We start from the raw sequence: 9,521 nt of genomic DNA, 5'->3' as shown, positions 1-9,521 counted from the left end.
AAGCAAGAAAGAAAAACAAGTAAATAATAGTTGTTTCTTTTGGTAATATTGTCATATACACATATATGGTCAAGCAGTTTTCTCCTACACTCTGTCACTATGAGGAGTGCTACACAACTTAACATGGCTGGTTATGCCTGTAGCATTGAAGCAGCAAACTTAAACTAAATTATATTTAAATATTACCCTGCTTTACCCGCAAATTGTGTGAAAAAAAAAAACTTTCCCAAGAAACCCAAAGTACCCCAAGCATTACAGATCATAGATCCCATAACTGTAATATGATTTCAGCAAGCTATTATTATCAATATTTACTTAAATAGCGCCAATCAGTGGTCAAAGTGGAGAATTGGCAGTGTGGAAAATGTAAGGGAATAGAATTTTTTACAGTTTTACAATCAAAGCAGTAAGAGAAGTGGTGATATGACATAAACCCACCGTATACAAGCCCAATTCGATCACTGGCACCATTCATATAGCTCAGCACTGTAGTGAGTATATGTAGTCCCTGCCCCACAGGAGCCTACAGTCTTAATTACCTACCACACATCCACATAAGAGTCCATTTTATCAGAAGCCAATTACCTTACTAGTATGTCTTTGGACTGTGAGAGGAAACTGAACCCATAGAAACACAAGTAGAACATAGAAACTCCACACGGATATGGCGCTTGTTTGGAATTGAACTTACCCCCATACTGTGAGTGCAGTAATACCATACTTGCTGACTTTTCAAGGAAGCTGTCCGTGAGGGGTTCCATTGAGGGGGTGTGGCCACGCAAATTGCGTCCACACCCCCGCAATCTTTGACAATTTTGGCCAATCGCAGCAATTGGCGGGGCCATGATGACGCATATAGCCATGCCCCAACCCACTTACCAATGGAGATAGCTGGATCCGGAGGTCTGCCTGCTTTCTCGGGACTCCGGGAGAACTCCCAAAAATTTGGGAGTCTCCCGGACATTCCGGGAGAGTAGGCAACTATGAGTAATACTAACCACTATGCAACAATAGTGTTTGTGTGCTGAACCTGTTAATATGGGACGCTATGGTCCGTCTCCTATCTTGGTAGTGGTGGGGCAATCTCCAGCCATCTGCATCTCTTTACTGAGCATGCACAGACAGGAAGTTAGGCTCTTAACAGTTTCTTCCTATGACAGTTAGGGGCCTGGGGCTATTTATCAAACCTAAATTCCCACTTAAATCCCCGAAAACAGAGGTTTTTGGGGATTAACTGCAAAATTCTTTATTATTTTCGCAGTAGATATCAGATATCATAGATATCTGCTGCTTTGCATCTCCCTTCATTTTACTGAGCACTCCCCATAATGCTCTGTAATGCTATTTACCAACGGCCGAAATTAAGTTTTCAATCATCTTAATGTACGCCAGCTCAAGTTAACTCACATTATCATAATTTAAACTTTCACTGAAGACAGCTCTGCTCCGAAGAGCAGAGCTGCACAGTGCATGTGTGGGGGTGTCTCCGGTGAAGACCCCCGCCAGCGCTGTGTCCCTGGAGGGACAGAAGATGCTGGAGCCGGTGCCTGTGAAGAGGGCGAAGATGTCCGCCAGCGCTGTGCCCCTGGAGGGGCTGAAGAGGTCCCCGATGGTGCCCAGCAGGAAGAAAGAAGAGGAGAAGTACTCACCCGTCCAGCGATCCAGCGGTGAGTATCGTGGCTTCTTTCCTGCAGGTCCTGTGCGCGGGGGAAGGATGAGCCAATCAGGGCTCATCTTTCCCCGCTGGCCAATCAGCGGCCGGATGCGCGAGCCAATCGCGGCTCGCGCCCGGCCATTCAAAAGATTGGCGCCGACGCGAGCCAATCAGCGCTCGCGCCGGCTGATGACGTCACGCCGGCGACTATATAAGTTGCCGGGTGGCGCCATTTTGGGAGAAGTCCGTCGGCGGAGAAGAGAAAGGACGTCTCTTCACGACGTCCAGCAACAGGATCAGCGGCAGCGGCGGCAGGGGGCCCTTGTAAGGGCCGTGAGCTACCCTGCCACCCGAAGACTACAATCAAGCCGCCGGAGCAGTGATCGCCGGTGGGGAGCCCTTGTAAGGGCTGAGAGCGCCCCCGCCAAGCAGCTCTCAACAGCGCCGAACCGGAGGAGAGGCGCCGCCGGCTGGAGGGTCTGGAAGACCCGGAGAAGGCGGAAGAAGACGGCGTGGCAAGCTGAGATTCCTGCGCAGAGCAGGTAAGTGACTCAGCGTTAATTCGGGCACTAGACCCGGGGCCACAGTCGGGCACAAGGCCCGTTGGCACCGTGAAGTAGGGGCACAAGGCCCAGGGACCTGGGCACTAGGCCCCTTGCTATTTAGTGGGCCAGTAGGCCATAACTTTGATAAAGGGGACAAGCCCCTGTTAGTTAGACAGGGGGCGTAGAGCCCCAGGTGTACAAGGGCACAAGGCCCTTAGGTAGTTAGTGGCCTAGAGGCCATAGGAAGGCCACAGGGCCTGGTTAGGGGCTGGTAGCCCGTAGGCTATTAAGGGCACAAGGCCCTCAGTCAGTCAGGGAGGCCACAGGCCTCAGGCAGGGGCTAGAACCCCTAGGTAGCAGGGCACAAGGCCCTAGTTAGTGGGCTCAGAGCCCTGAGGTAGAGAGGGGGCTGAGGCCCGTTAATCCGAGCACCAGGCTCTGTGTATCTGGGCAGAGGCCCATGGTGTGAAGGGCAGAAGGCCCTGGTGGTGATGAGGTAGAGGCGTGGGAGCCTCGTGAGTGTAGGCGCGGTCCTGTGTGAGGTGAGCACACGTAGTTAGGAGGTACAGTAGAGTGGAGGCTCCTGTGGTGCTGTAGCAACCTGCTGGTTGGCTAACAGCGGTGTGCTCTGGTAAGTAGCTTACAAAGTACTGTATAGTGTATTCTGTCTGTGAGGCGGGTATTGTTGGATTACAGTATTTTGGGTGTGCTATGTAATTGTGTCCAGGGGCAAGACGTCAGGCCCCCATTAAAGGTAGGCTTTTGTTCCTGTGGTTTCCTGTGCTAACCCGTGCTGTGGGGACAAGTGTAGTTACCAGCATACACATAGTCAGGGGAGAACACACGTAGTTTTCCTGTCCCGTAGGTCCCCGGGGTCACACTGGTACCCAGAGGGGGTGGCTGAGTGAGTTGGTGGCAGTGCAGCACACCTTGAGGCAGTTCCAGGGGCGGCCGTGGTTCTGATCAAGGGTCCTCAAGGCCGGTTCCGTGCAGGTGGACCTGTGGTTCCGGACGTAGGGACACGTGTGAGATACCCGTGTACAGACAGTCGGGTGGTTCAGTTCGATCGGCTGTTCCGTGCGGCAGTCGGCCCGCGGGTTAGTGTGCTGTTACACTGAGCCTCAGCCGGGCTTAAAGAACCGGTCCTTAGGGTCTGTGGGTGACCCCATAGCAAGAAGGCAGCTTCTTGGTACGACCTGGGTGAGGGGGTTAGGAACCGCCCTCCGGTTTAGTCTGTGAACACCGGCTGGTGTTCCCCGTAGCGTGTAAGTGAGCAGTTCCGTTAGTGCACCACACCTAGTTAGTCATAGTGGTTTGACTTAGTTGCGTTGCTGACCATTAGAACGTTGTTCGGGTCGGGTCGCTGTTGTAGTCAGTCCAGTTTTGTGGGTGCCATCTTAGTCTCACTGAGAGCGTAGAGGGAGGCTGTGTGTTCTTGTCATCCGCAGGAGTCGGGAAGGCGCAGAGGAACCGGATCGGAAGTGGGAGTGCCCCGGTGAGTATCACGCTCGATTCCCCCTTTCGGTTAGGCCCTCACCGGCAGGTGTGTGAGGTACTTGAGGCGGGATTAGTCCTTGGACTAGTCTTGGTCTTAAGTGCCTGTAGTCCCCCGCGTCTTGGCACGAACAAAGTGAGGAGGCGGCAAGTGAGCTTGGACTGACCGTGTCCTTGCTCTTTGCCGTAGTCTCGGACAGCCCTTCCTGGTAGGCACGGCCGTAATCTCTGTCTCTATCTTAGAGGGACGTGATTGGAGGTGACTGCGGCTGCGGATCTGCTGGGATTGGATCGCAGCTGGGATATTGGAAGCGGACTGGAGGTGACCATCGTTTTCAAGGTAGGTTGTTTTGTGTTGCGTCTGTCCCTGTCTTTCCCCGCAGGGGGCGTTACACATGTGTGGAGGGATCACATGAATCCACTTTGTTTACTGCAGTGTGGTAGGTTTCTCTGTGCGCATGCACAAGCTTTTCGATCTGTGCATTCGCACAGGGATTTAATCAAGCCGGAAAATACATTGCAAAAGGACCGCAAGAGAGGAAGATGTGTAAAGTAAGTGATACACTTTACAGGAACAGACGTTTTTCAAAACTGCTGTTCCTGTGTTGATTTTTTAATAAATATGAGATACTTTTCAATCCTCATCTATGCGATGTGGATTGAAAAGTATCTTTTATAATATGCGGTGTTTCTTAAATAGGCCCCTTAAACTGAAATGAAATGATAACTGGAGCTGCATAACCATCCTCTGCTACCAACTGTCTCACCTCTTTGTCTGTTTTACCCAGTTTGTTTATTAGTTTACTATGTTTGTCCCCAATTATAAAGCGCTACGGAATATGTTAGCGCTATATAAATAAATGATAATGATGATGATAAACTGTATATATGTAAATAACATCTGTTATAAAAAGTTCTGAAATAAAACCAACAAATTGGTAAAGTCCAAAAGCTTCTTGTGGTTTAATATCTACACCCAACGGCGCGGACACATATTACACATAACAGCACAAATGACCTGATAATAGGTTTTTACCAATAGAATCTATATACAGCAAAACCTATGGGGCTCAACACACATGTGGTGTACAGATTTGATACAGAACACACTCCCATAACTTATAAAACTCTTTTATTCCTGTATAGCAATGACTATTAGTGATTTATTTAATCTTGCATTAGACTGGTCCTAGGTATTACCTTATTGATGTTCAGCCTGTAATCATATTAAGTAGTTTGATATGCAACCAGCAAACAGTTAAAGCATTTTGTTCTCATGTGTATGGGGAATTCTCTCACACACAGTGCTGAGTACACAAAGTAATGAGTATGTATAGTGTGAGCAGCTAAGGGGTCAGTCAGAAGTCTACGCTGCCTAGCACACAGTGCCATGAGTTCCCCAAAGAGAGAGTTTCTGTGTAAAGTACTGGTAGTGGGTGATCTCGGTGTTGGCAAGACATCTATTATACAGCGATATGTGCACAACATCTACTCCCATTGCTACAGAGCTACTATTGGTGTGGATTTTGCTCTTAAGATCTTGAACTGGGAGAAGGACACTCTAGTGAGACTTCAGCTGTGGGATATTGCAGGTGAGTGGACAAATGATAGATTCTGTGACTCTGGCACTGTGTCCTATCAATCTGGACTTCCAGAATGAGCTATTCTAGATAGATGCCAATAATGAATCCAATGTTAATTATTCCAGTAAAAGCAAAAATAATTACAATAAATTTAAAATGAACATAAAATAAGCAAATTATATTATATATCAATTTAAATGTAAGATGTTGCTTCTGACAGAATGATTTTTAATTCTAATATTTTTCATATAAGCAATCAGAAGCACAGTATCGTCTTCAGTAATTAACCCAGCAGCAGGTCAATTCTGGAGTTCTTCAGGACTGCCTGAGATGGTAGTGTTAGATAACGTGACTGTTTTTTAAGCAATAGTAGGAAATGGGCTTGGTAGCTCATTCTTTTCATACACTACCCAATTTATCAACATTTATTTGTATAGCTTCATAAATTACACAGCACTGTAGAGAGAATATTTGTCATTCACATCAGTCCCTGCCCCATTGGAGCTTATAGTCTAATTAACCTACCAGTATGTTTTTGGAGTGTGGGAGGAAACTGGAGCACCCAGAGGTAACCCACGATATTTGGGGAGAACAAACCAACTCCACACAGATAAGGCCTTGGTCAGAAATCAAGCTTATGACCCCCAGTGCTGTGAGGCATAAATGCTAACCACTGTGCCACCATGCTGCCCAAAGGTAGTTAAAGAAGATGGCAATATTTTCTTTAGCAAATGTCCAGGATATGGTCAAGACAAAGTAGGCAACTGCAAAAAAAAGATTCAAAAATATAATAAAAATTTAAGACAATACCAAAACACATTACACGTTCAAATGGATACCTGCTACTCCCTAATGTTTACTTATATACAAAGAGTTGTCAGGCCAAAAATTATAAATCCAGCACCAAAGTAACTGAATCCAGCTCAGTGTTGAGGTTGTAGATCTCTTCTTGAACTTACACAATTTAAAACACACTCTTTATATCTAACATAGGTCACCATAAAAAACATCACTTTTATTATTTTGTACCGTGTTGGGGTACAGGGCCCTATCTGTGTGGAGTTTGCATGTTTTCTCCGTGTTTGTGTGGGTTTCCTCCCACACTCCAAAGGCATACTGGTAGGTTAATTGGCCACTGACAAAATTAACTCTAGCGTGTGTGTGATAGGGAATATAGACTGTAAGCTCCAACGGGGCAGGGACTAATGTGAATGATTAAATATTCTCTGTAAATTGTTGCATAATATGTAGGTAGAATATAAAAACTTAATAATGATATATACTAAATGCAAGCTAAGCAAAATGCAATGAATATTAATGATAATACACTATATTGTAAATTATCTGGATACTATCATTTTCATGTTTCTGTGACCTTAAGACTGTAGCCTGAGAGCCATTATACAGGTCATCATCATCACCATTTATTTATATAGCGCCACTAATTCCGCAGTGCTGTACAAAGAACTCACTCACATCAGTCCCTGCCCCATTGGGGATTACAGTCTAAAATCCCTAACATATACACACACACACCGAGAGAGACTAGGGTCAATTTGTTAGCAGCCAATTAACCTACCAGTATGTTTTTGGCGTGTGGGAGGAAACCGGAGCACCCACGCAAACACAGGGAGAACATACAAACTCCTTACAGATAAGGCCATGGTCGGGAATTGAACTCATGACCTCAGCTGTAAGGCAGAAGTGCTAACCACTAAGCCACCATGCTGGTCACAGAAATCCAAAATGACTTCTATTAAGCATAGTACTTTATTCCTCCATTATTCCTTTTAATAAACACATTCTCCTTATTAACACTGAAGAGATGACATCAGAACTCACTATTTATACCTATTTTTTTGTACAGGAGTTTATAGTTACATTCATCAACATCCCTTGTGTAGTAGAGAAATCTGAAAAAAAAGTCTATATATGTCTTGATTATTAAATTCTCTCCGATCTTTCTTCAGGTCAGGAGCGATTTGGACACATGACTCGGTTATATTACCGGGAGGCAGCTGGGGCTTTTGTGGTGTGTGACTTGGGACGGGCTGCCACACTGCAATCTATTCAGCGCTGGAAGGAGGATCTGGACTCTAAGGTCTCACTAGATAATGGAAATCCCATCCCAATGATCCTGATAGGAAACAAGTGTGACCTGATGCCTCATGGAACAAGCAGCCAAAGTGTAGAGGACGTGGGTCAGGAGTTGGGTTTTACAAACTGTCATATGACTTCGGCTAAGGTAACAACCCTTCGCCCTAATAACTTTATTTAAAAACAGTGATTTGCTTTGAAACCAATAGGCTGCCATACGTGGGAGTGTTACTGCCTCTTTTCTGAGTGGTAGAAGTGCTTATTGGGTGTGCTGGGGCCCGATATGGGAGCATCCATGCTGGGGAGTGATGCATGTCATGCTGTATTTCACATAACAATGGCCAATTTGTGGCTTTCTTGTTGGTTGAAATAGCATGCTAGAAAATGTAGTTACATAGAAGCTGACAGCCTGCACCAAAGATAAACTCATCACTGCACATAATAAATATCCAATTAAGTCACTACAGTCATGCAAGTAAGGACAGCAACAAGGGACAATTTCCTCAAACACTGCAGTTATTTATAAGGCAAAGAAACTGCGAAAATCCAGTCTTGGTGCTCAATTTCTGGCTTTGAAGTGATAGATGCTGCCTGTTGTTCTGTGTGGACTATACTGGGCAGCACAGTGGCCTAGTGGTTAGCACGTCTGCCTCACAGCACTGGGGTCATGAGTTTGATTCCCGACCATGGCCTTATCTGTGTGGAGTTTGTATGTTCTCCCTGTGTTTGCGTGGGTTTCCTCCGGGTGCTCCGGTTTCCTCCCACATTCCAAAAACATACTGGTAGGTTAATTGGCTGCAATCGAAAATTGACCCTAGTCTACCCCTCTCTGTCTGTCTGTGTGTGAATGTGAGTCTATAGTAGGGAATTTAGACTGTAAGCTCCAATGGGGCAGGGACTGATGTGAATGAGTTCTCTGTACAGCGCTGCGGAATTAGTGGCGCTATATAAATAAATGATGATGATGATGACTATAAATGTATAATTTTCTTTCTCCTGCAGGAGAATGTCAACATTGATGAAGCAATGTCCTGTTTAATTAAACAAATGATTGCAAACAAGGAGGACACTGAATCTGTCAATGATCCCAGCATTATTAAACCAACTCATCATCCTCTAAATTTCCGTTACACAACGGGCTGTTCACAGTGTTGCCGCCTCTGAGTTTTGACAATATTAGTGTCACTGTGTGAATGCAGGCAAATGATAGAAGAAAATATGTGGATTCATGTATTTGTATGTAGATCGGTGTGTATGTGTTCAAAATGATTTGCATGTGCATTCTTATGAATCCATTACCTTGGACTGCAGCTCAGGGAGATTACAGTGATGGTGGTCAATTTCCAGCAATCTTATTTTTAGTCTGGGTTCATACTAGAGAAAATTTCTTCCGATGTGATATCCTTAATGATTTCACCAACAACTAAAACAAAAAAGTCCCGATCAACATGCCGATTGATGTGTACACACCAAACACATTTTACAAAATTTACCTTCAGATCTGTGCTCTTCCTGTCAAAACCAACTGCTGAAAAGATTGTGACTCTGCACACTTCATAGAGATCTATGGACACTGCTGGTCCTGAGTGCATACACACTGAAGGATTAGAACAACATCATTCCATCATTGAATGAGAATTTTAATTCAGTTTAAAAATCAAATGAAATGATATGATGTGCTTTGGAACGATAATCGTTCATTGTTGGAGTGTACACACTAATGCGATATCGAGCCGAATGGCCGTTTATCATGTGACTTGACCGATAATTGTCTGAAAACCCTGTGTGTGTACCAAGGCTAAGTCATTTGACTTTCTTAATCTGCACATTGGTTGGTTCTTTTGGCCCTATAACAGCAATGGATACCAGGAGGTAAATTTATCAAGCTGTGGGTTTGAAAGAGTGGAGATGTTGCCTATAGCAACCAATCAGATTCTAGTTATCATTTATTTAGTACATTCTACAAAAGGACAGCTAGAATCTGATTGGTTGTTATAGCAACATCTCCACTTTTTCAAACCTGCAGCTTGATAAATTTACCCCCAGATCTTAGTTTATCCTGTAATTAGTGTGGAATTTGTTCATCATACATTCCATTACTGAGAGTCAGCATTTTTTTTACTGAAGCACTATTTAATTCTAAAATAT

General features: G+C 44.9%; 1 protein-coding gene across 1 annotated transcript; it reads left to right on the top strand.

Annotated features, from left to right (window-relative positions):
• The first annotated feature begins 5,083 nt into the window (after positions 1-5,083).
• Positions 5,084-8,832, top strand: LOC142101622 (ras-related protein Rab-38-like). Its single transcript, XM_075186031.1, has 3 exons — positions 5,084-5,285; positions 7,247-7,521; positions 8,376-8,832. The coding sequence occupies exons 1-3, from the start codon at positions 5,084-5,086 to the stop codon at positions 8,535-8,537; spliced, it is 639 nt and encodes a 212-aa protein (XP_075042132.1). The 3' UTR covers positions 8,538-8,832.
• Positions 8,833-9,521: the final 689 nt, after the last annotated feature.

The sequence above is a fragment of the Mixophyes fleayi genome, chromosome 9 (assembly GCF_038048845.1).
Source record: "Mixophyes fleayi isolate aMixFle1 chromosome 9, aMixFle1.hap1, whole genome shotgun sequence".
In the NCBI taxonomy this organism is placed as follows: domain Eukaryota; kingdom Metazoa; phylum Chordata; class Amphibia; order Anura; family Limnodynastidae; genus Mixophyes; species Mixophyes fleayi.
Note: the sequence above shows the minus strand (reverse complement) of the source record. Positions and strands in the feature narration are given on the sequence as shown.

Excerpts from the sequence above, each read along its gene's own strand:
- LOC142101622 (XM_075186031.1), top strand. The coding sequence starts at position 5,084 with ATGAGTTCCCCAAAGAGAGAGTTTCTGTGTAAAGTACTGGTAGTGGGT. Across the intron at positions 5,286-7,246 it reads TCAGCTGTGGGATATTGCAG|GTCAGGAGCGATTTGGACAC; the intron begins GTGAGTGGACAA and ends ATCTTTCTTCAG. Across the intron at positions 7,522-8,375 it reads GTCATATGACTTCGGCTAAG|GAGAATGTCAACATTGATGA; the intron begins GTAACAACCCTT and ends TTTCTCCTGCAG.